This window comes from Blastomyces dermatitidis, assembly GCF_000003525.1.
Source record: "Blastomyces dermatitidis ER-3 genomic scaffold supercont1.1, whole genome shotgun sequence".
Taxonomy (NCBI): domain Eukaryota; kingdom Fungi; phylum Ascomycota; class Eurotiomycetes; order Onygenales; family Ajellomycetaceae; genus Blastomyces; species Blastomyces dermatitidis.
In genome coordinates, this window is record NW_025544774.1 from 5390554 (window position 1) to 5417617 (window position 27064).

The 27064-nt window shown below is 34.3% G+C and overlaps 3 protein-coding genes across 3 annotated transcripts; 1 reads left to right on the forward strand and 2 right to left on the reverse strand.

Moving 5' to 3' along the window:
* Positions 1-925: 925 nt before the first annotated feature.
* BDCG_16191 (uncharacterized protein) lies at positions 926-1404 on the forward strand (the record flags this gene model as incomplete). The annotated part of the gene is made up of 2 exons (XM_045425448.1): positions 926-1135; positions 1207-1404. The coding sequence occupies 2 exons, from the start codon at positions 926-928 to the stop codon at positions 1402-1404; spliced, it is 408 nt and encodes a 135-aa protein (XP_045279271.1).
* A 14469-nt stretch (positions 1405-15873) lies between these two features.
* On the reverse strand, positions 15874-16143 carry BDCG_00713 (uncharacterized protein; the record flags this gene model as incomplete). Its single annotated transcript, XM_045416224.1, has 1 exon — positions 15874-16143. One exon carries the CDS (start codon positions 16141-16143, stop codon positions 15874-15876), a length of 270 nt encoding a protein of 89 aa, XP_045272002.1.
* A 6884-nt stretch (positions 16144-23027) lies between these two features.
* Positions 23028-26851, reverse strand: BDCG_00715 (uncharacterized protein). Its single transcript, XM_045416225.1, has one exon. The coding sequence runs from the start codon at positions 26680-26682 to the stop codon at positions 24283-24285; it is 2400 nt and encodes a 799-aa protein (XP_045272003.1). The 5' UTR covers positions 26683-26851; the 3' UTR covers positions 23028-24282.
* Between the last annotated feature and the right edge of the window lie 213 nt (positions 26852-27064).

A 27064-nucleotide genomic window follows, 5' to 3' on the forward strand; every position in this document is an offset into this window, starting at 1 on the left:
GCGAACTCCAGTCTATATAATTGTATGTAACCAAGGGCCGCTAGCCCTATTAATTACATAAGAGATAGGAATAGAGGTAAAGAATCTGTGAGAAGTGAGATTTCTTACATACTTCTTCCTCTCTAAGACTTCATCTGTGAAGCCTTTCACTGAGTGACTTCATAGTCAGCTCAGCACTGCAGTGATACTCACTAAAAACTCTTTACATCTATAAAAAATCTCAGTGAGAAAAAATCCCTTGTTATCACAAAGAGAAAAGAGTCTGTCACTCAGTTTCTTATTTTATGAGATTCTTTGTGATCTACAGATTCTTCTCTGACTATCACACAGATTCATCTCACATCTTTCATACAGAAGAGTTTCAGTTGACTCTCAATCATTTTCATGAGATTCTTGTGTGATCATCACACAGATTCATCTCACAGATGAATCACTCTCTGTGAGATCACTCTTATCAAAGAGAAACATTTGTGAGTTAATCTTTTATTCATTCTCACAAATCATTGCTCTTTGACACTGTAGAATTGTGAGGAATTTTTCATTCTTTTATCAACTCTGTAGAATTGTAGAATCAAGATATTCACAGTCTGCAATCACTCTTTATAGTCACATAGAAAGATTCAGGCCTGTGATTCACAATCACTCTTATTTACTAGAGTGATCTGACTGTTTCACAGAATCACTCACAGTGTAAGTAAATCTCTCTAGAGTAGTATAAATATCTCAGATCTGTCTGTGAAATCTCATCTTCTTTTCTCTTTTTCTATAACAGCTCTCATTCTTATAAACTGTGAGTATTCTCATTCATCTGTGAAGTGTTTTTATCTAGATGACAGAGAGAGAGTGTTTCTGACAGTGTCTGTATATTGATTCAAGAACTTCTCAAGAATAAAAAATTTTTTCAATTTCAATCTCTTTGCAAACAATGTCTGATCATTATCAAGCTTCTTATAGACATCTCTATAACTTCTCTGATCACTTTTTATCAGCTGATGAAGCAGGGGTACTGCTGTCTATAACCGCATCTTCATCTCTCTCAGCCCTGCCACTGCACCTGATCTTCAGACCAGTGATCAACTCTCTGCCTTTCTCAGACCAGTCTCTGACTTCAAGCAGTGCAGTTCCTCTCTTTACTGTAAGTCTTCTTACAAGTAATTTCTTACAGACTCTAGCTGACAGTTCTTACAAAGCTTCTGATGTTGTCAGTGTCTTCTGCAGTCTCACAGACCTATGATCATCTTCTTTCTGTCTGCACAATCTCTGACCAGGCATATGCAAATATGCCTAGGTTCTCTATCAATGGTCCTCACACCACAGTGCATTTCCACAATCTCATTGTCAATGAGAGATGAGTCCCCAGGTACCTGCAAAATCCAGGTAATCAAGGCAATGCAAATGTCATAAATTTATAACAGAAGTTGATCTGAACAGATAAGCTCTCTCTCTATATCTTCATTATTTCTGAGCTGAATACTTCAGTACAACTGAAAGAGTGAACACAGCTTTGTAAGAGATATCTGATCACATGTGCAGATGATCAGTCTTCAAGATTCTGCTGCAACTGTGCATGCTCTGATATCTGACTTCTCTGAAGTCTGTGCATTTCTGACAGTCTTCACATCAAATACAATAATTATCTGTATCACAGACATGATACTCTCTGCTTCTTTGAAGAGAGAAATTGATAGTTATGAGAGAGTTGAGTGTTACAGATGTTGATAATATGAGTGTGAATTTTCTTTATTTTTTCTTTATTAATCTCTAAATTGCATTTATGACCCTGTTTATTTTCTTGTTTTTTAGCTTTAATAAGAACATGTTTTCTTCTTCTCTTGTGTACACTGCAGACTGTTCATCTCAGTAGAAACTCATTATCTTATAGACTAGAATTTGCAAATGACAGTGTTAATGTCTTTATTATAATCAAGTTCTTAGTAAAGATTATATCATTCTGACTTGTCAGAATTTATAGTATGAAAGTCATGTTTCAGCTTCTGCAGATGTCTTATCTGCTCAGATGATTCTCAAGTGAACTTATTCATCTTGTCAGAATATTCTTGTCACTGAACCTTGAATCAGAGCTTACAATCTCACTTCTCTGAGTCAATAATCTCTTTAATCTGATATTCTCTTTCACTCTCTAGTGCTTCACAGACAGAGTGATGAGTCACAGAGTTCTCTTCTGAGAATTTCTTATATTCACAGAGCAAAGAGACATGAAAAACATTGTATATCTGCAACTTAGATGATAGTTTTAATCTGTAGAACTGCAAGCTAACTTTCTTTATAATCTTACAAGGCTCTGTCTGCAAGAGATTCAGCTTCTTACTAGATCTCTATATAATGATGTTTTCTAGACTCAGTCAGACTCTATCATCTTTCTTGAAACTCTTTATAATATACTTGAAGTTATAGTATCTCTTCTGATACTCTTGAGCCTTTCTCAAGAATTCACAGACTTTCTCTCAGATCTTCTGAATTCTCTCAGCTCATTCACAGACATTACCACACTCTATAGTATACTCTCGCGGGTTCATCAAGATCATCTGCAGATGAGTCTCAGTGAGCATCTCAAAGAGAGTTTTATCTGTACTGACATGCTTTGAGTTGTTGTATATGAACTCTGTGAGTGATAATCAATGTATTCAGTCATTCTGATTGTAATTGACAAAGTATTACAGATACTGTTTCAATATACTCATCAGATGTTCTGTCTGATCATCTGTCTGTTGATGAAAAGCTGTGCTTAGATCTCACAAGATCTTCAGTATAGTTATCAGATCAGATCAGAACTCTTCTGCAAAGATTGATTCTCTATCTGAGACAATGTTCACAGATAACTCATGCAACTGAATCACATTGCAGATGAAGATGTGAGTCAAATTCTTTGACTTCAAGTCCTTGCAGATGAATATAAAGTGTGCTATCTTGATAAAGCAATTCACTATCATCAGCACACTGTCAAAACAGGCATCATATATGTCCTTGCTTTCAGAGAGGCTTATAAGAGTATTCATTCCTAGCTGTTCTCAAGGTTCTCATGAGATAAGTAGAGAAGCAAGTTCTTCATATGATCTGAACTGCACTATCTGTAAATTCTGATAAACAGTATAAGAATTCACTATCTTCTTCACAAGTTCTTACATCTTCAGTCAGAAGTATTTTCTTATAAGTAACTCATGAGTTCTAGTATCTGCAAAATGACCTGCTAGAGAAGAGTCATGATGCCTTTTAATAAGTTCTATACATAGAAACTCATTCACAGACATATAAATTCAACCCTCTCTTTATAAGAGGTCATTTAAGTCTCTTCAATTCTTTATTTCTGCAGAGTTAATCTCTATCATAAGCAGTTTCTGAATATACTGAGCATATTCATTCTTCAGTTGCAGTTCAGACAATCTGAATAGAAGATCTTGCAAAGACTTATACTCTGTTTTCTCTTACATTAGGTCTTTCACAGCACTTCTCAAAGCCTGCAAATTCTTCAGATTATAGATACTCTCTTCAAGAATTCTCACAGAGATTCTCAGAGTGTTGACTCTCAGTATCACAGAGAGTAGTTGCACAGACTTCTTCTCTTTCTTCTCTCTCTTCTCTCATAGAGAATTGAGAGACTCTTCAGTCAATCTCTTCATAACACTCAGTCTGAGCATTCTGTGAAGCTTTTCTGTCTTCTCTAGTCTCTCTGTATCTGTCATCCTGGTCTTCTTAATATAGTCTGGCCTGTGAGAGAATTCATCTGCTGAGTTCTTAGTTCTCTTGATATATTCTATCTTGAATCAGAACTCACTCAGTCTCTGAGCTCAGTGAATCTATCACTGCAAGAGTTTCTTAATTGAAGTAAACTGTTATAAGCTGTCATAATCAGTTCTAACAGTAATCACTATTGCAAGGTTCTTGAAGTAGTGATACTAGTGACAGAAGAATTTCACTATCATAAGAAGCTTCTGATTATGAATGTCATAGTTGATCTCTGTGAGTTGCATCTTTCATGAGAAAAAGATCACTGAAACTCAGTTCTCATTTAACTGTAGTTATGAGACTATTTCTGAAATTGCAAAGAAGAAGACATCTGTCTTCAATCTGATTAAGAGTAAGAGATCAAAGTGAAACAGTATCACTGCATTCATGAATGTCTGTTTCAACCTTGTAAAGGCCTCATAAGCTTCTGAAATAAGAAAGTTCTCACAGTTCTCTCTTCTTAATAATCTTTTCATTCTCTGTTCACAGAATAACTTCTTCTTATTTTCACTCTTCAGCATGTCTGTAAGAGTCAAGGAGATTCTCATGAATACAAAGATAAATCATCTATAGAAATTCACAAAGCTCAGAAAGATCTGAATCTCATGAATACTAGTTGACTTCAGTTATAATAGAATAGTCTCAACTTACAAAGATTTCATCTGAATATCATCTGCAGTGATTACATATTCTAGGAAATTAATCTGATGAGCACTGAAGTTGCACTTCATAAGCTTAATATACAGTTCTGTCTCATCTAAGATCTTCAACACACTTTATATATACTCAGTGTGTTCTTCCTTCTTCATGAAGTACATCATCACATTATTCAGATATATTATCATGAAGACATTCAGATATGCACAAAGTATTTTATTAATGAAAGACTGGAATGCTGTGAGAATATTAGTCAGATCAAAAGACATCACTAAATATTCAAACAATTCCAGTGCAGTTCTAAAGACAGTCTTTCATTCATTCTCAGACTGTATTCACAGCTGTGTATATACATTGATTATATTCAGTTGTATGAATATGACAGCTTCTGTGAGACAGTTGATCACATTCTCAATCAGAGACAGAGAATAACAGCTCTTTATTGTCTTGAAGTTCAGGTCACAGTAGTTTACACACAATCTGAGATCTTTATTCTTCTTCTTCACAAACATCACAGAGACTCCTGCAAAGGCCTGTGAAGATCAGATAAAGTCATTCTTCAGATTCTTCTTCACATAGGTCTGCAAGGCCTCTGTCTCATGATAAGAGAGCTTATAGATTGATTCTCAGAAGGGTTTCTGCTCTTCTATTAAATCTATTATCAGATTCTTCTCACAGTGAGAAGAAAGCTCAGCTGTCTTAGCTGAGCTAAACATCTCTGTAAGATCTTGATATTTCTCTGATATCTGAAGCTCAGTTTTCATAACTGTGAGATTCTCAGACACTTACAAAGTTATTACATAGATAAGCTTGTCTTCTTTAATCAACTCTGCAGTATCAACTGCTTCTATCTTCATGAGTGAGTCTGTTAACACTGATCAGAAGTATAAACCTGACTCATAGACAGCTATATGCAGATTGTGTCTTTGAAGTTATACAAGTCTCAAATACATATCATCTGTGATGTCTGTGATAATTATAGTTTCTACAAATCTTCTCCAGATTTCAGAGAGATCTTGCAATTCAAAGATGACTCTTGTAAGTCTCTTAGCTCTCAGATCTGAGTTCTCACACTCTGCTTATTGCAGAAGCAGGTTCTCAGTCTTCACCTTTTAACTCATTCACTTTATGAGCTTTAGAGACATCACAGTGATCTGGGATTCTGAGTCTATCAATGCTTTTCATACTTGCAGAGCAGCAGTACTGCAGTGTGATCTCTCTCTGTGAGTAAGCATTTTCATTGAGAGAGCAACAGATTCAGGTGTCAGCTTCAAGACTCTTAAGAAGACTGTTGCTGACTCTGTTCATGACTTCTCAAATTCCTATTTTGATTTGTTCAGACAGTTTGTGCAGAGATATTCTGATTTAGAACAGATGAAGCAGAGTCTCTTTTTCTTGATCTCTCTATTATGCACTCTGTTCACAGAAGCTTGTAAAGCTCTCTCTCTCTACTCAGCAGTCAGACACAAATCTCTCTGTGTCTTATCATCTTTTTCTGACAAACCTGTTCTCTATTGTCCTGACTCTTACAGAGCTAATTGATAATCTGCTCTTCACAGGTCTGTGACTCTCACAGTGATCTGTAAGCAATGAATGAGAGTCATCAGTTTCTTCAGAGTCAAGAACTTAGAGTCTTACTCAATGAGCTTGTTCTGCATGTCTTTATTCAGTCTCTTCATGAATATCATTATTCAGATCTTGTTCCAGGATCCTGTTTTCACAGGTCTCAATTCACATCATAATTTCATGAAGCATTATGAGTAGTCTTCATCAGATTTCTCACCTCTTTTCCTAATATTGATGATCACAGTTCAGGTGTTCTCTGTCCAGCTCACAGAGTCTCTCAACTTATTCTCTAGATAGATCTTGAGAATAGATTATCAGAATCTCTCATGATCATTCTCTAGATAATTCAGCCAGTTCTTGACTTCAGTGTAATAGAGGCCTGTCATCATATAGGTGACAGCTTCTTCATCTTTCATGTCATACAGTCAGACTTGCAAGTCAATTTCAAATGCAAACTCACAAAAGCTTTTATAGATTGTGATTCAATAGATGGCCTTAAGTGATCATAACTTGAGAAAGTTTCTTTTCAGTTCATAGGTGTCTCTGAAGATCATGTCTAGAGACTCAGTTCAAGAGTGTTTACAAGCAGTAAGCATTTCTTGTAGAAAAATAGCTTAGTCTCATGAGAGATGCTTAAGAATGTTCTTCACTGAGATTGATTCATTTATGGGTTCAGAGAGTTCCTCTGTCACAGATGCAGAGAATGATGTCTCATAAGTGATTGATAAGTTCTCTGAGACTTCTTTCACAGAGATTATTCATGATTCAGATGACTGCTTCTGAGTGCCTGCAGTAGGGTTTGCAGAGGTTGAAGCATGTGAGTTTCTAGTTCTTTCAGTCATAACAGGTGATTGCTGACTGACTGAGCTTGAAATGTAAGAATAAGTGCTCACAGGCAATTATTCAGGTGTTTGCAGCTTGGCATGATATATACTGTTAACTACTAGAAGTATTTGCAGTAGAAAGATAAAATGTAGAAATCAAATGTATAATAGTATTCAAGCTGAGTTGTGAATAGTATTCACAAACTCCAGTCTATATGGTTGTGTGTAGCCAAGGGCCGCTAGCCCTATTGGTTACGCAAGAGATAGGAATAGGGGTAAAGGATCCGCGAGGAGCGGGATTTCTTACAATAAGTCAGGTTTATACTTTCAATCAGTGTTGATAGACTTACTTATAAAGATAGAATCAGTTAATACTGCAGAGTTAATTAGAGAAGATAAGCTTATCTATATAATAACTTTATAAGTGTCTGAGAATCTCACAGTCATGAAAACTGAGCTTCAGATATTAGAGAAATATCAAGATCTTACAGAGATATTCAGCTCAGTTAAAGCAGCTGAGCTTTCTTCTCACTGTAAAAAGAATCTGATAATAGATTTGATAGAAGAACAGAAACTCTTCTAAGAATCAATCTATAAGCTCTTTTATTATAAGATAGAGATCTTACAGATCTATGTAAAGAAGAATCTGAAGAATGACTTTATCTAATCTTCACAGATTTTCACAGAAGCCTCTGTAATATTTATGAAGAAGAAGAATAAAGATCTCAGATTGTATATAGACTACTATAATCTGAACTTCAAGATAATAAAGAGTTACTATTCTCTGTCTCTGATTGAGAATGTAATCAACTGTCTCATGAAAGCTATCATATTCACACAACTGAATGTGATTAATATATATACATGACTGTGAATACAGTCTGAAAATGAATAAAAGACTGTCTTTAGAACTGCACTGAGATTGTTTAAATATCTAGTGATGTCTTTTGATCTGACTAATACTCTTATAGTATTTCAGTCTTTTATTAATAAAACACTTCATGTATATCTGAATATCTTTGTGATAATATATTTGAATAATGTAATAATGTACTCTGTGAAGAAGAAAGAACACACTGAGCATGTGTGAAGTGTGTTAAAGATCTTAGATAAGACAGAACTGTATATTAAGCTTATAAAGTATAACTTCAGTGCTTATCAGATTAATTTCCTAGAATATATAATCACTGCAGATGATATTCAGATGAAATCTTCATAGATTGAGACTATTCTATTATAATCAAAGTCAACTAGTATTTATAAGATTCAGATCTTTCTAAGCTTTGTGAATTTCTATAGACAGTTTATCTTTATATTTACAAGAATCTTCTTAACTCTTACAGACATACTGAAGAGTGAAAATAAGAAGAAATTATTTCATAAATAGAGAATGAAAAGATTATTAAAAAGAGAGAACTGTGAGAACTTTCTTATCTCAGAAGCTCACAGAGTCTTTGCAAGATTGAAACAGATATTTACAGATATAGTAATACTGTTTCACTTTAATCTCTTACTCTTAATCAGATTGAAGACAGATGTCTTCTTCTTTACAATTTCAGAAATAGTCTTATAACTACAGTTAAATGAGAACTGAGTTTCAGTGATCTTTTTCTCACAGAAGATGCAATCTGTAGAGATCAACTATAATATTAATAATTAGAAGCTTCTTATAATAGTGAAATTCTTCTGTTACTAATGTCACTACTTTGAGAGTCTTATAACAGTGATTACTGTTAGAACTGATCATGACAGCTTATAACAGTTTACTTTAATCAAGAAACTCTTACAGTAGCAGATTCACTGAGCTCAGAGACTGAGTAAGTTCTGATTCAAGATAGAATATATTAAGAGAACTAAGAACTCAGCAGACAGACTCTCTCACAGATCAGACTATATTAAGAAGATTAGAGTGACAGATATAGAAAGACTAGAGAAGATAGAAAAGCTTCACAGAATGCTCAGACTGAGTGTTATAAAGAGATTGATTGAAGAGTCTCTCAATCTCTTATAAGAGAAGAAGAGAGAGAGAGAGAAGAAGTCTGTACAATTACTCTCTATAACACTGAGAGTCAACACTTCAGAAATCTCTGTAAGAATTCTTGAAGAGAGTATCTATAATGTGAAGAGTTTGCAGACTTTGAGAAGTGCTGTAGAAGATCTGATACAAGAGAAAACAGAGTATAAGTCTTTATAAGATCTTCTATTCAGATTGTCTAAACTGTAACTGAAGAATGAATATACTCAGTATATTCAGAAACTGCTCACAGCAGAGATCAATTCTACAGAAATAAAGAATTGAAGAGACTTAAATAATTTCTTGTAAAGAGAGAATCAGATTTATATATCTATAAATGAGTTTCTATATATAGAACTTATTAAAAGGTATTATAACTCTTCTCTAACAGATCATTTTACAGATACTAAAACTCATAAGTTGCTCATAAGAAAATACTTCTAACTGAAGATATAAGAACTTGTGAAGAAGATAGTAAATTCTTGTACTGTTTATCAGAGTTCACAGATAGTGTGATTCAGATTATATAAAGAACTTACTTCTCTATTCATTCTGTAAAAATCTTGAGAACAGCTAGAAATGAATACTCTTATAAGTCTCTCTGAAAGTAAGAACATATCTAATACCTGCTTTGACAGTATACTGATGATAGTAAATTACTTTATCAAGATAGCATACTTTATACTCACTCACAAGAACTTGAAGTTAAAGAATTTAACTCATATCTTCATCTGTGATATAATTCAGTTGTATGAATTATCTGCAAACATTGTCTCAGATAGAAGATTAATCTTTATAGAAGAGTTCTGATCTGATCTGATAACTATACTGAAGATCTCATAAGATCTAAGCACAGCTTTTCATTAACAGACAGATGATCAGACAGAATATCTGATAAGTATATTGAAACAGTATCTGCAGTGCTTTATTAATTACAATCAGAATAACTGAGTGTATTGATTATCACTTACAGAGTTTATATACAATAACTCAAAGCATATCAGCACAGATAAAACTCTCTTTGAAATACTCACTGAGACTTATTCATGAATAATCTTGATAAACTCATAAGAGTATACTATAGAGTGTGATGATACTCATGAATAGACTGAGAGAATTCAGAAGATTCAGAAGAAAGTCTGTGAATTCTTGAGAAAGATCTAAGAGTATCAGAAGAGATACTATGACTTCAAGTATATTACAAAGAGTTTTAAGAAAGATGATAGAGTCTGACTGAGTTTAGAAAATATTATTATACAGAGATCTAGTAAGAAGCTGAACCTCTTACAGACAGAGTCTTATAAGATTATGAAGAAAGTTAGCTCACAGTTCTACAGATTGAAACTATTATCTGAGTTATAGATATATAATGTTTTTTATATCTCTTTGCTCTGTGAATATAAGAAATTCTTAGAAGAGAACTCTGTAACTCATCACTCTGTTCACAAAGTACTAGAGAGTGAAAGAGAATATCAGATCAAAGAGATTATTAACTCAGAGAAGCAAGATCACAAGCTCTGATTTAAAATTCAGTGATAAGAGTATTCTAGTAAGATAAATGAGTTCACTTGAAAATTATCTGAGTAGATAAGATATCTGCAGAAGCTAAGACATGACTTTCATGCTGTAAATTCTGATAAGTCAGAATAATACAGTCTTCACTAAGAATCTGATTATAATAAAGATATTAACACTGTTATTTATAAACTCTAGTCTATAAGATAATGAGTTTCTACTGAGATGAACAGTCTGCATTGTATATAAGAAAAGAAGAAATTATATTCTTATTAAAGTTAAAAAAACAGAAAATAAACAGGGCTGTGAACACAATTTAGAGATTAATAAAGAAAAAATAAAGAAAACTCATACTCACACTCTTAATACTTACAACACTCAATTCTCTTATAACTACTAATTTTTCTCTTCAAAAAAGCAGAGAGTATCATGCTCACAGTACAGACAATTGTTGCATTTGATATAAAGATTATCAGAAATGCACAGACTTTAGAAAAGTCAGATATCAGAGTATGTACAGTTGCAGTAAAGTTTTGAGAACTGACTATCTATATATGTGATTAGATACTTCTTATAAAGCTGTGTCTGCTCTCTCAGTTATGCTGAAGTATTAAGTCTGAAAATAATTGAGATATGAAGAGAGAGCTTATCTGCTCAGATTAACTTCTATTACAAATTCATGATATTTGCATTGTCTTGATTATCTGAATTTTACAGATACTCAGAAACTCATCTCTCATTGATAATAAAATTATGGAAATGTGCTGCAGTGTGAGAATCATTGATAGAGAACCTAGACATATTTATATATATGTGATCAAAGATTGTGCAGACAGAAGAGAGATGATTGTAGACCTGTAAAGCTGCAGAAGACACTGATAATACAGAGAGCTTTGCAAGAACTGTTAGCTAGAATCTGTAAGAAATTACTTATGAGAAGACTTATAGCAAAGAGAGAAACTGTACTACTTGAAGTCAGAAGCTGATCTGAAGAAGATATGAGATGAGCTGCTAATCTGAAGATCAGATGCAGTGATAAAACTGAGAAGAATGAAGATATGATTATAAGCAGTGACATCTCTGCTTTATCAGCCAGTAAAAAGTAATCAGAGAAGTTGCAGAAATACTTATAAGAAGCTCAGTGATAATCAGATATTATCTATGAAGATATTGAAATTAAAAATTTTTTTTTCTTAAGAAGTTCTTGAATTAATATATAAATATTATCAGAAATACTCTCTCTCTGTCATCTGAATGAAAACACTTCACAGATAAATAAAGATACTCACAGTTTATAAAGATGAAAGCTGTTACAGAAGAAGAGAAAAGAAGATGAGATTCTGTGAATAGATCTGAAATATTTATACTACTCTAGAGAGGTTTACTTATACTATGAGTGATTCTGTAGAACAGTCAGATCACTTTAGTAAATAAAAGTGATTATGAATCACAGATCTGAATCTTTCTATATAACTATAAAGAGTGATTGCAGACTGCAGATATCTTAATTCTACAATTCTACAGAGTTAATGAAAAAATGAAAAATTTCTTACAATTCTACAGTGTCAAAGAACAATGATTTATAAGAATAAGTGAAAGATTAACTTATAAATACTTCTCTTTGATAAGAGTGATTTTACAGAGAGTGATTCATCTGTGAGATGAATCTGTGTGATAATCACATAAGAATCTTATAAAAATGATTGAGAGTTAACTGAAACTCTTCTGTATAGAAGATATGAGATGAATCTGTGTAATAGTCAGAGAAGAATCTGTAGATTATAAAGAATCTCATAGAATAAGAAACTGAGTGACAGACTCTTTTCTCTTCACAGTAATAAGGGATTTTTCCTCACTGAGATTTTTTATAGATGTGAAGAGTTTTTAGTGAGTATTACTACAGTGCTGAGCTGATTCTATGAAGTTACTCAGTGAAAGACTTCATGAACAAAGTCTTAGAGAGAGAAGAATATGTAAGAAATTCTGCTTCTTGTGAATTCTTTATCTCTATTTCTATCTCTTATGTAATCAATAGAGCTAGCAGCTCTTGACTATATATAACTATATAGACTGAAGTTCATGAATACTATTCATAACTTAGCTTAAATGCTATTATACATTTGATCTCTACATTTTATCTTTCTATCATGAATACTTCTAGTAGTTAACAGTACATATCACGCCAAGCTGCAAACACCTGAATAATCGCCTGCGAGTACTTATTCTTACAGATTTAAACACTTCAAATTTTGCATTCTCTTCAACTTTCATCATTCATCAGATAGTTTCACATATACTAGCTCATTAATATCACTATTAATGAAGGTATTGATTTCATCTAGCTGTTCTGCATCTAGATCAAATGCTGCTGTTAAAGCTAACAATATTCAGAGATCTCTGACAGCTAGAGTGTGAGCTTTTATAGTGAGATCTGTGATTGATTGAAGATCTCTGCATACACAGATGCAAGCTTTGTATTTCAAAAGAAAACCTTCATCATCAAATTTGTAGATGAATACTTATTGTAGAGAAATGACTGAGACATCTCTCTGTGATCTGCTAGTAATTTCATATGTATTCTGTAGAGATATACTATTCCATTCTCACTTAACAGTATTCTCAAATTCTTTGTGATGCGAGTGTTTTTCAACATCTGTTCAGTGATTCAGTGAATCTGATAGTTGAGATCTATAAATTCTTGATATAGCTGTATTGTTGATAACTATGAAAACAGTATTAGGAAATAAATTTTGAGACTTGTAGAAGTCTGAGTGTGATTGAGAGAATGCCTCATTGATCATTCATAATGAATTGTTTTTAACATTTGAAACTGCCACAAGGTAAGCAGCTCTGCATTTTCGGGTTTTGCAGCCATCAATGATATTTGCTTCATCAAAGTCAGCACTGATATCATGAGCTCTTGATGCAATGTTCCATGTTCAATTATCTATCATAGTTGAATGAGTATTAATATCAACATCAGGATCTGTTGATTCTGGCGTTGAATCTGATGTAGAAAGAATTGAAACATTAGAAAGAATTGAAATATCATGATGTTTATTCTCATTATTCTTCTCCTCTATTTTTTCAGAGCTTTGAGCATTTTCTTCGGGGCAGAAAATATCAATATTTGCAGTGTCTATAATCTCTTTCAATTGATTGATAGAAGTCATTGATGATTCTTGAACTTTCATATGTAGAAGCTCCACCTTCTTAGATACTCAATCTCTTAGTTGTCTTTCAATGTAGAGATCTTCTGGGTTGAATTTTCTATTCTCATCAAACATCACATCTCTTGCTCTTATCACCCGTTCTAAGTGTGGAATCCAAATTCAATAGATGTTTGTAGAATCATATTCAAGTAGATATTCAATATATGCTCAGAGATCTAGCTTCTGAGAGCAGTTTCTATTGAGAACTTCATTTGATATCTTTGTATAGATGCGACATCTGTAGATTTGAAGATGAGTACAGAAGTGTGATTTGATTCATAGAAATTCTTTCAATGCTTATAGAGATGACTTTCAATCTAGAATTCTAGTAGGGGTTCAGTTCACTAGATAGATGACAGTAAGTGCAATCTCAGAGAAAAGTGATTGTGACAGAAGAGATTCTATCTGTAGAGTTCTTGTCTTTGTTATTAATATTGCTTCTACTCACTCTGCTGCATCATTTTGCTCATGAATATACTCTGATGAATACTTCACCTCTAGATCTTCATTATTCACTTAATTTATGAAATCATCTGCTTTTGTTAATTGCAGTATCATTGTCAATATAAATGATCTTTGTAGTAGAGTTGAATTAACATTTAATTCAATTGATAGCTTGTCTAAGAGCTTTTCAGATTTCTGATTTTCGGATAGCTGTTATAGCTATATGAAAATGTAGATAATCACATATGAAATGTGTGAGATAATGCTCATCATTATAGCACTGTGTAGAGCCATGTGTGATATTCACATATAGATGTTTAAATGGTATTTGAGATCTAATATAAATATGTCTAGATATTTGATTTTTTGCATTAGATAGATGACAGGGTTCACAAAGCTCAGTAGTAAGCTCATTCACAGCATCTTCTAGATTGGTGATTTGAACACCAGTTGCATCATTTATAAGCTTTTAAGTGATGATTTTCAATGAATGTTCTAATCTCTTATACCATGTTAACTGAGTAGCTATAGAGATCTTAGGTTTTTGAGAAGATTTTATGCATATTGACTGGTTAGAAGGATGATTTGTAGAAGTTGAAGAATTTGAAGATATCATTTTTTCAGATATAGTGATGTTAGATGTGTGTGATGTAATAGCTGCATCAGCTTCAGTAGTGAATTTTTCTGAAATAGTTGAGAAAACAGCTATTTCACTATATTCTGTAACTAGCAACCTCTCAAATACTTCAACACATAAAAAGATTGTATTATCTGCGCATTTTTGCAATCTGAAGTTCTTTTCATTATAATAGATGCCTTCTATATGAAAACACAGTTTTCATGTGATGATATTTGTATGAAAATTCGGGATGTAAGCTGTGTTAATGAGATTGATATTGAACTGCTTTTCTGCTTTATTTATCATGATAGTTCTAACAGTTTCATAATCTTCAACTTTAGTACTGGAATTGCCTGTATAGACTTCTGCATTCTTGTTCGCAGATGTAAAGAATAGAAAATGTGTTCAATTATTATATATATGCTGTTTCATACCAGTATCAAAGATTTAGAAGTTTCAGAGGTAGAAGTAAGAATGTAAAGAGTTTATCAATATTTTTCAGATTTGCTGATCAATAGATTGATAATCAATAGGTTAATAATTGATAGATTAATAATCAATAGATTGATAATCTGATTGCTTCAGAATCATTTCTTCTAGAACTGCTTCATTAGTATCTATTATATCTGTATTCATGAATGAATCTCTAGATATCACATAATCAACACATCTCTTCAATTCTTGATTTTTAAGAGCTTGATCAATCTGAGTTCTCTTCTCATTTTTCTTTCATTCAGATGACTTTCTTGATGAATTGATATAGTAGCACTGAGTGTATCAATGACAGGCTCTGCAGATGCAGTTTTCAAATGTTACTGATAATAATTGCTGAGATCTTTTATTAAAAGTAGTAAAGTTCATAGATTTATCTTCTTTAAGAATACTCATTTCTCTATATCATTTCTTAAAGTTCTTAACTAACTCTATCAAAGATATGACATCTTTATTACATCAGATATTCTTAGTTCATACTTGTATATAATCTACATTAATAGCTAGATTCATATTTAAGAAGTCTTTCTTCAAGTTGAACTGTTCAGCTATATTCATCTCTTTGATATCATCTTTAATAAGTAATTAGTCATTTAATCACTTCTCTAGATCTCTGTTTTTCAGTGCTTTGCAGAGATCATGATATCAGGTTCTCACATCATCTTGATAGTTCATGATCATAAATGAGAGTCAATCTCTTAATAAATGAATAATCTTCTTCATATTATTATTCTTACTGCATACATGTTATAGCTCTGTGACATTCACTGTTCTTCATATAACATCTCATATCTTTGTCATACCTTCATTCATTTTCTCATATTTCATATATTTGATTTTCCATGCAGTGATCTTAATATCATATACTATCTTGACCTCTGTGATAGCTTCTTCTGAACACTCAGGTTTCAGAGGTTCTTCTAGTTCAGAGAAGATATCAGGTTTACCAAGATTGATGAAGTCTGATATCTTCTTGTTCTTTGCATATTCTAGCATATGCTTGTACCAAAGTTTCCAATCTTCAGAAACGCTAAGGTGTACAGTTGCACTAGACATTGTTTTGTAATGCTCAGGCTAGACAACTACAGAAAGTGATCAAGTTCAAACTTGGAATTTCAAACACAGTTCAAAAAACTTTGAAAATTTCTAATACAATCACTGACTCTTCTGTTTGCTCTGCTTTCTTTTCTACTTCTTCTTCTTCTTCTTCTTTAAATCAGAAGAAAACATATGCTCAAGCAGCTGAATCTGCTGCCTCTAAACCTGCTGTCTCTAAATCTGCTATCTCAAAACCTGCTCAAAATTCTGAGAAAACTGAGAAGAATACTGCTCATACTTCTATTGATAGAAGAGTAAAGAAAAAAATGCAAAAAGAGAAAAATCTTCAAATCTCCAGAGATAGAAGACTTATTCTCAAAGTCTCAAATCAGGATATATTGCAGAGAAATAAGCTAGACTCAAACCTCATTTTCAGAATTAGAAATGAAATCAATCAACAGTTCTTTTCTCAGTTAATGACTGATATTGAAGTTCAAAAACCAGTTATAGCTTCAATTGAGCCATTCTTCTTTGAAAACTCTATCATTCTGACTACAATGCCTGAATTCAGTGCTGAATTCCTTATTCAGAATGAGAATCTCTGGAAATCAGCAGTAGAATCTTTGTTAAACACAACAATTCTATCTGAGAGAGATGAAAAGTGGGGCAAATTCATTCTTCATGATATTCCAGTTGAAATTTTTGACTGTGAAGAAGGAATGCTACTTCTCAAAAATGAATTAGAAGAATACAACTCTATTCAACTGAGAAAGAAGCCGGTGTGACTAAATTCAATTGAGTTCAGACAAAGCAGAAGAAATGTCTCTGTTCTAGTATATACAAAGACAATGAAACAGTCAAAGATCTCTGAAGTAAGAGTAGCAGGTTTGAAAATGAGAGTTCATGAATACAAAGACTCAAGAATGAATCTCAAAGCTCAAACACAGTGTTCAAACTGTCAAAGATATACACTTTGCAATCTCCTATTTCAGAGACTCAAAATGTGCATTCTGTGCCAGAGATCACAAAACTAGTGAGCATAAATGTGAAACATGCTCAAAAAGAGATGAAATATGTCAACACACTCTGCTTAAATGCTCTAATTGCAAAGAAAAACATGCATCTAGCTCAAAAGAATGTATGTTCACTTCAAGAACTCAAAAGAACTGGAGAAAAGATGAAGCTCAGAGTAAATCTAGAACTGAAGAGAATAGTCAAGCCAGTAAACTCACAACTGCAAGCTCAAAAACAAGAAACTCTCAATTATCTAAGTCTTCAAACTTCAATTCTTCAGCAAAATATAAACAGAATTTGAATCCTCAAACTCCTGTTAAGATTAGAGAATTGAGAAATGACTCTGATGATAAACTAGATATAATACAAGCAGTTGAGATTCCTACTTTTCAGAACAGTTATAATCTACTATCTAATAATAGTGATTAGATTCTACTCTACTCTCTTTTAGTATGAATATACAACAAAAACAATAAAAAAAGTTTAAAAACTCTTCAAAAATCACATTTATTCAAAATAATGTGAATAGAAACTCAAATTGCATTTGTTCTTATCTTCAAATTGCATTTGAATAAAAAGTTGATTTTGTACTGCTTCAGGAGCTGAATTTTGATGCTGAGCAAAAATATGTCATTTCTCACTCAAGCTACTACTGCTTTTTACCTCAAAAATCTGAGATAAAGTCAAGAGTAGTGATCTATGGAAGAAAGAGATCAAGATATCAATTTAATCTAAGATTTGATATCATGTCTGACCCTGATATTCTGGTGGGTGACATTATAGATAAAGAAAATGAGTTTGATACTATACAGCTCATAAATATCTATAATGAAAAGTCATTGAAGGAATATAACAATATCTGGACAATTAATAGAGAATTTCTGAATATAACTTCATCAAGAAACTCTATAATTGCAGGAGACTTCAATGCACATCATCTCTGATGAAATTCAGAATGCAAGAGAGCAGTGAGAGCTGATAATCTGGTTAAATGAAGCTTTGAGCATTCAATAGATTTGGTTAATAAGTCTGATCAACAAACATTCTTTAGAAAAGGCATGAAACAGAAGTCTATTATAGATCTAATCTTCATGTCACAAAATCTAATGAAAAGAAGACTTGTAAACTGATTTATTGATTCAAATGAGACATCAGGATCAGATTATGAGATTATTCAATTTGATATTGAACTGAGTGAAAAATAAATAAGTGAAAATCCTCTTCTCTCTAATCAGTATAACTTTGAAAAAGCTGATTGAAAAGCAGTTGAAGAAAGTATAAAACTGTTAAAATCTGAGAGACAGAATGAGCTATATTGGAATTCTGATCAAGATATCTCAAATGAAATGCTTGAGAATAGAGTGAAGCTTATTACATCTATTATTCTAACAAGTGTTAGAGATAATATTTCAAAGAGAAAATCTTCTGAGTATTCAAAACCTTGATGGAATGAGAATATCTCATCTAAAAGAAAAGAATTAGCTACTGCTAGAAGAGATTGAAAGAATGATGTAATATCTGATGAAGAGTTCAAAGCTGTCAGAAATGAATATTTTTCAGATATTAAAAGAGCTAAAACAGACTGCTGGAATAAATTTCTTGAAGAAGCACAAGAGAAGAAAGTTTTTAAAGCTTTTAACTATACTAAAACAAGAAGTGTAGCAAAACTTCCAGTCTTAGAATATGAGTTTCAGAATGAATCATATACAGCAAACTCTTTTGAGGAAAAATGTCAAGCTTTTATGAGAATTCTCTTTCAGAACTCACCAGATTCAGATTCAGATTCAGATTCAGATTCAGAGGAAGAGAATATATCACTTCTTAACTACATTAATGAAAATGACTGGGAATGGCCGGATCTTACACAAGATGAATTAGAGTCAGCTATCTTCTCAAGTTCTGTTAAAACTGCTGCAGGTCCTGATTCAATTAATCACTTGATTATTCAGAATACATATTCCTACTTAAAGAATGAATATTTTGAGCTCTTTTTCAATCTCTTGAAAAATGGATATCATTCTGAATACTGGAGAGAAGCCACTGAAGTGATTCTTGCAAAACCTAATAGAAAAACTTCAATTTCTAAGTCATATAGAGTAATATCTCTATTGAACTGCCTAGAAAAGGTTTTAGAAAAGATAATAGCTACTTAACTATTTTTTATAAGCTCTATAGATAATTCTCTTTTATTCAGTGAACAAATGAGAGATAGAAAACAGTGTTCTGCAATTGACACTGTTCTCTCAGTTGTTCATGATATTCAAATAGCAAAGCATGAGAATCTGGTCTCAACTGCAGTTTTTATTGATATAAAAGAAGCATTTGATCATGTTTCAAAGTCAAAGTTAATTCAGATATTGAAGATATTAAAACTGTCACTTTCTCTAATAAAATGAGTTAACTGTTTTATGTCTAAAAGAAGTATACAACTCTTCTTTAATGGAATGAAACAAGACAAGACTGAGATAAAAATAGAAGTATCACAGAGATCTTTAATCTCACTTATTTTATTTGCAATATACACTGTATATCTATTTAAAAATAGAAATATGAGAATAGTGTGATCTCTGAGTTATGTGGATGATATTGGTCTAGTCTACAGCTTAAAAACTATCAAAGAGAATTTGAAAGTAATTGAAGAAGCTGTAAAGAAAATCTTTGTTAGAGCAGATATCAATCAAATTCAATTTAATATGAATAAAACTGAGTTAATTCATTTCTTTGCTAGATTTAATGAGAAAGAACTATCTCTAACTCTGTTAAATAGAGAGATTAAACCCAGTGTAAATGTCAAATGATTAGAAGTATGGTTAAACTCTAAGTTGAATTTTAAATATCACATTCAACAAAGAACTGTCAAGGCAGAAAGACTATTAAATAACATAATCAGACTATCAAATACAGAGAGAGGTCTATTCTTCCAGGCTATGAGACAGTTATATATAGCCTGTATTACATCAGTAGCTGATTATGAAGTTCAAGTTTGATGAAATAATCAAGGAAATTTCACTGAACTCTTTCAAAGTCTGCAAAACAGAGCCTTGAGAAGAATTCTGAGAGCATTCAAATCATCTTCTATTAAAGCAATAAAAATTGAAGCTTCAATTCCTCCTTCTGCTATTAGATTTGAAAAGGCCTGTATGAACTATGCTCTGAGAGTTATAAAGATGAGCTCAAATCATATAATCAGAGAAAGAGTCTCTTCTTCATTTTCATCAAGTAAGTCTGAAAATGAACTGAATTGAAATAGATTTCTTGATTGAAATGAAAATAATTCTTCAAAGAAAATGTCTTCTCAACTGTACAGACTATGCTCTCTGATTAAAAATCAATTTTCTTCTTTAAATGTTGAAAAAGTTGATCATGAGAAGTTATCTCTCTGAAGAGAAAAGCTTGAATCTCTTATAGATTTATAAATAAATGAACTATCAAAAGAGAAAGAATATGAACAGTATTCAAAAAGAATTTCTACAATCAATATAAAAGATTCTATTCTGATTTATTCAGATGACTCAAAAAATGAGAACTTGAATAGATTAGGCGCAGACATTGCTTATACTGAAGATAATATCAATTTTATCTCAGATTTCTGGAATATAGACTCTGAATGTGAAGTCTTTGATACTGAACTATTTGTAATAGTGAAAGCTTTCAAACTCATTGAAATAAAATCTCATAGAAGAGGAAATTGTTTGAAAGAGGCATGAATATTCTCTAATAGTCAAGCTGCTTTAAAAAGACTTAGAAATAGTCAGATTCATAATGATCAAATGAATCTTGAACTGATCTTAAACTCTGTTTTGAAAATTCAAAAGAGAAGAACATCAAAGCTGATTATTCATCTGCACTAAGTTCCTGCTCATATGAATATTCATGACAATGAATTGACTGATTCAGCTGCAAAAAAGAGTGCAGAATTAGGCAGATGTATTTAAAAAATTGTGTCCTGGTCTTTTATAAAGAGAAAAATAAAAGAATCTTGTTTACACAAGTGGAATGAAAGCTGATAGAAACAAAAGAAGAGTATACATTATTCAAGATTTGAAACAAAGCTCAAGTGAAAATCTTGTTCAATCAAATGTAAAAAGAAAATATTCTCATCTATAATACAGCTGAAACTAGAACATGGCTATTTCAAATCTTATATACAAAGATTTGATGATAGATTTGAATCAATAGAATGCTCATTCTGTAATACAAATGAGAATTCTGAGTATATTGTAATACACTGTGCATTATACAATAGTCTCAGAGCCAGATTGAAAGAGAAGTATAATCTAAATCAATTAAATATGAGATTCTTATTCTCAACTGAGACAGGAATTAAATACTTAATAGACTTTCTATCAGAAACTCAAGCAGCTATAAGAAAATGGCTAAATTCAGAATTATCTGAATATGAAGAGGAGGAAATCAACCAGATATAGTCTGTTAAAACAGCTATATACTATCTTTTAATAATTTGTTTTGTTACAGTCTTTCTTTATTTTATCTTTTCCTTTCAATTTCTTTCTGTCTATCTATTTAATATGTCTATCTTTAAGACTGTGTTCTCTTTTCCTTTGTCATGATATTGTCAAATGGTTTCAAAGTATGAGATGATGTTAAAATACTGCAATTTATAAACAGTTTTTGTATTCTTAGCTGGAATTTTCTGATTTTACATATCTGGAATTGATGAATGTATAATAGTTAACTTTACAGATATAGGAAAAACCCTGAGAACTAAAAGTTCTCAGGTAGATGTCATAGTCTCTGACTGCATACATCTATAATTGAAGAATAATAATAATAATAAGACATTGTTTTGTCTGTCATATCAGTCAAGTATTTTAAATAGATATGATCAGAATTTAGAGTGTATAACAGTTGAGTATATCAGAATGTATACTAGTGAGAATCTATTGTCTCAGTTTGAATGATAGTTATCAGTTTGAATGAGGATTGAGATCAGTGTATAATCGTCTCAGTTCGAATGATAGTTATCAGTTTGAATGAGAATTTGAATCAGTGTATAACAGTCGAGTAGATCGGACTGTATACAAATGAGAATCAATTGTCTCAGTTCAAATGATTGTTGTCAAATTCGAATGAGAATTGAAATCATGGTGTATCGCGCTTCTCTTCAGATGCTGCTTACTGGGAATCAGGTATGATATAACAGTCAATTAGATCAGACTGTATATGAATGAGGATCAATTGTCTCAGTTCAAATGATTGTTGTCAAATTTGAATGAGGATTGAGATCAGTGTATCATGCTTCTCTTCAGATACTGCTTACCGGGCTCATAACTGTCGGATTGAGTGTTACGGATGAATATGTTGAAGACATATGAATCTTATTTGTATCAAGATCTGCTTGTTATATTATCCATACACTATCTAATATATCTATTTCATACAAAAGATGGAGCTATTTATAGTAAAATATATGTGTGAGCCAAGAGAGCTAGCATAAGCGAGTATTAGATGAGTGTTGTAGTAAGCTGATGATGATGAGAAATATTGTAGTAATACGATGTTGATGGCGTTCAATAGTGTATAACCTCTTTTTCCTGACACAATGCAACAACAAGAAGTTAGAACTGCATTCCATGTGATGTTATTATGGCGAGATTGCTAATAATCAGCAATGTCTCTTGATTTCTGAACATTGTGCCATAAGACTCATAGTGCCTGTGGACATCTTGTGAGTAGACAGCTTCACACTGGGCATCGATCTCCCTCTTCAACCCAAGTTTTTCTATGACGCTGCATGCTTCCGAGAAACTGGATTAAACTTTGGCTATGGACCCCAAAATAGACTACCTGAAAATCAACGGCCCCACCAGTCGACCATCAGGGTGATTATCACCCTTGAAATCGGGGCCTGTGCTTTATTAGAGTTAGCGCTCATACACTGCGGGTCAGGCCACACATTTCACGGGGCCACGCATTTTGATCCTTGTCGGTATTAAATTTAGATCGAAATGTATGAAGTCTATCTTTGAGACCAGCTCTTTTCTCTAACTATAAAAGGACACATTCTCTCCTGCTATCAAGTTATGCCAGCCTACAAATATCCTCATTCATGAAAACAGACATGTCACCATCGGATCCCGAGAAGTCTTCAAGTCAATGGACAGAGAGAGACAGCCTTGTCCAAGCGCGAAATCGAACAAAGAGAACATTAATAAATAAAGCGTATGAATACTTTCAAAAATGCAAGGCCGACGTTTATCTCTACATCCACTATGAAAACAAGTATTTTATTGCAGAATTCTTCAGGGATTCTAATACTACCAGCTTTCAACTCTTGAATGAGTCGCTGGTATGTCAGAATTTAATCCCATATATTTATTGTCTTGCTAAGTTAAATAGAAGAAAGTTTACCCACTCCCGGTACGAACAACATCTGAAAACCTTCCAAAAATAGTCAAAGATAGGAATAGAGTTCAAAAAAATAAGCGAGGGGAGAACTGATAGGTATATATTGTGAGCAGCTTTAATTCCAGCCAATCAATGAGGGCAACAGTTGAAAGTTTAAATTATCCAATCATATACACTGAATTCCTCATCATTTCTAAAAGCGCTTTTTCTACTTTTCTATAGAGCACCCTCTAAAAATAACTCTGGCCATATGGTCTCTTAGGCCCTGTGGCCCTTTATGCCATGGGGCCTCCCATAATTAAGCAGACGTACTCCTTTGCTTCTTATTGGAAGGAGTGGTTATGACGCTGAGTATCTGATTCAACGGCAGTGGAAGGAGTTGGCTCTGAAGTCGACTGACATGTTTGAAGGACGGCTTCTTGTGTACTTCCAGTACATTCATCGTCTAAAATTTGATAAAACCTCTTCTTTTCCCTCTCTTCATTTTTAGTAGGACTAATACATATTGGTTCTGGGAAGAAGACATAAATGTTGGCATAGGTCCCTATTCATTTCAGACCATTAGTTATGGGACATATCCAGTCCCATATCCGTACAAAATACAGACCCAAGAATACAGGTCAGATTAGGGCACATGGTATCCAGCCTGGATCGGTTGAGCTGTGCCGACAGGCCTGGCTTCATGGAAAGATGACCCTCAATGCGCCAAGTCTATATCACATGGTTCGCCTTGGAGGGGTAACAATGGCATCATAGGAAAGAAGTCAAAGTTCGTTAGGAAGCAGCTGGTTGTGTATTTGGGAGACAACGAGAGAAAATAGCAGCATCATCTCGCTTTCTCTTCTTTGAAACTCTCTTGCTCAAGAGACGCTTTTGGGATGAGATTCTTGCTCGGTCGAAATCTATAATCATCGCGCCTTTATTCTCCGCATTCCAAAATATATTACCGTCGTGCGCGTCACAATGTCGAATCCCAAGACCATGAATATCCAGTAGAGCCTCTCGAATGCTTTGAGATATACCCAGACCTTCATGTAACCTAATGGGCCTCCCTGCATGACTGAGAAAGAGTAGATAACCAATTCTTGCAATACCGTCGTAATATAGCGGACGGCTGGATATATCCACACTTCCCAGACAAACAGGAACACGTTTACCCTGAATAGATCGTAGGCTTCGATATACCTTTTCTTCATGCAGGGAATATCCAAACTCAACAGGGGTTCCTTTCGCCACAAAGCTATAACCGTGCATGAAGTGAGTAAACGAGAACAGAGCGGCGGAAAGTCCGTGCTTGTGCATTGATTCGCAACCGAAAGGGCCATCATCTTTTCTCAGAATCTGCGCGCGAGCTGACTCCAGCAACTCTTGCTGATTAATAGCATGCCGCTTACCACCTCCATGACTTGCCACATTCGGACATTTTTTATCGAGAAGACCGCCTCTTATCAAGCCCAGGAGACACTTCTGTGTGCAGTATTTCTGTCCACTTGATTGTGTATTGCTGCCCCCTTGGCCTGGTTTCGGGGGAGGCATGACGACCATGATATTTGAGGGGCGGCCCGTAAGTCGCGTGCTTGGACTGTCGGGATCGTATCCGCCATTCCCACTGCTGTCATCGTCGCTGGTCTCCCAGTTTGTTGACGTTTCGGCGGGACGACATGAAGAGCTGGCGGCTAGACCCTTCAGTCGTGTCTTGACTGGTGAGATGCGTATATATTCATTTCTGCTCCATCGATTCTGCTTGTAATCGGACAGCTTCTCGCTGCTTTTTTCTAGATCTGATTCAAGAATATCGTCATGTGGAGTCTCCCATTGCTTGAGCATCGCCTCCGCACGGTTGCGCCAGCTCTGGTCGTGGGGGTCCGTCCTCAATGCCCGAAGAGTGAAAGCCAGCACCTGTCCTATTGCGGTCAGGTGTAGCTTATTATCGCAGTTAGAACCGCTGACCCAGCCGGTGGTTTCTCCAACATCATCATTTGGAACTGAAAGATAATAGTAGACGGTGGTGGGATCGTCAGGATCCACATGGAGAAATATAAACGCTTCTCCAGTGCATAGATAGCAGTTCTCAAGACCAGCTCGGATCATATATGAAAATGGCTGAGATATACACGCAGCAACTCTCCAGCGAGCTACCTTCATGGGATCACCCTCCTCGACATTCTCGATCACTTCACCAACATCCATATCCACAAGCCCTGCCTCAATAATGCCCTTAGTGAGCTTGTGTGGTGCCTTGTATTCGACGATATAAGCCGGTATTTCTTCGTCCGAGCCGGTGTTGTAAACACAGAACTGGTCGGCACGGGGGTGAGATGATCTTGATCGTACGGTTGGAGTTTCTGGGGGGGTATCCATATCGAGCTTCTTATGCCGCTTGCGCGCCGGTGACTGCTGAGAAGAGCTAATGCCTGACTCGGTATATTTGTTTTCAGGGCTTAAAGTATTTCCATGGTTTTCAAATTGTATCTGTCCCTTGAGATTGAATAGGTTCCGGAGGTCTTGGTTGGAGTGTAGCTGTCGAATAATGCTAGACACACGATCTTCAACGGTATATCGCTGATAGTAGTGGAGATCCAGCTCAGAGCCCAGTGATCTCACCTGCAGCTCATGACTTGATTCTTTCAGCGTGTGCAAGGATGTGAAATGTCCTTCCGAAACAAAGTCGGTGGCAAAAAGATCCTCCCAGACACGCGACTGTTCCTTGGGAAATGTGGTCCATTCTCGGATTTTATCTGGACGCAGTTTGGATTCGGCATTTTCAGGATTCCCCTGAGTTCCGGTCCTGTGGTTTATACGTGAGGATAGGCCCACAGATAAATAAGTGTGGCATGCATCTAAAAATTGAGGAAGAGAAGTTGGCAGCAACTGTTTTTCTGTTCGTTGCTTTTTCTCTTCTGCCTGTCGCTGTCTTCCTTCTGCTTGTCGTTTCTCTTCTTCTGCTTGTCGTTTCTCTTCTTCTGCTTGTCGTTTCTCTTCTTCTGCTTGTCGTTTCTCTTCTTCTGCCTGTCGCTGTCTTCCTTCTGCTTGTCGTTTCTCTTCTTCTGCTTGTCGTTTCTCTTCTTCTGCCTGTCGCTGTTTTTCTTCCGCCTGTCGCTTTTCTTGCCTCGCTTCTTCCAAGAGCTGGCGAAGCTCATGCTCCTGGAGCCTCCCGGAATCCTGATGGGCCATAACCAGAGGCTGAATTATCAATGATTTTCTCGCAAGTTGGGTATTGTTGATGAATTCTAGTGTTAGGACATATCAGCGTTAAGTTGATACTCGTGGGAAGTCAACAATAAATAAGTAGGAATCCAACCGCCTGAATCATCACGTGATTATCGATGATCTTGGAGGATAATATGTAGCATCCGCCCTAGTGGCGTTGCCGTAGCGACCGCTCCGCCTACACGTGATCTCATATGTAATATATATAGCTAGCTCTTCCTACACGAATACAACAGATTAACCATCCCACAGGTTATAGCCCGGATAGCACATTTTTACTTTTGTTTAAAAACACCTGTGTAAGCATTGGATGTGTTCACCCTGGATAGGAGAATTCTTTTACCAT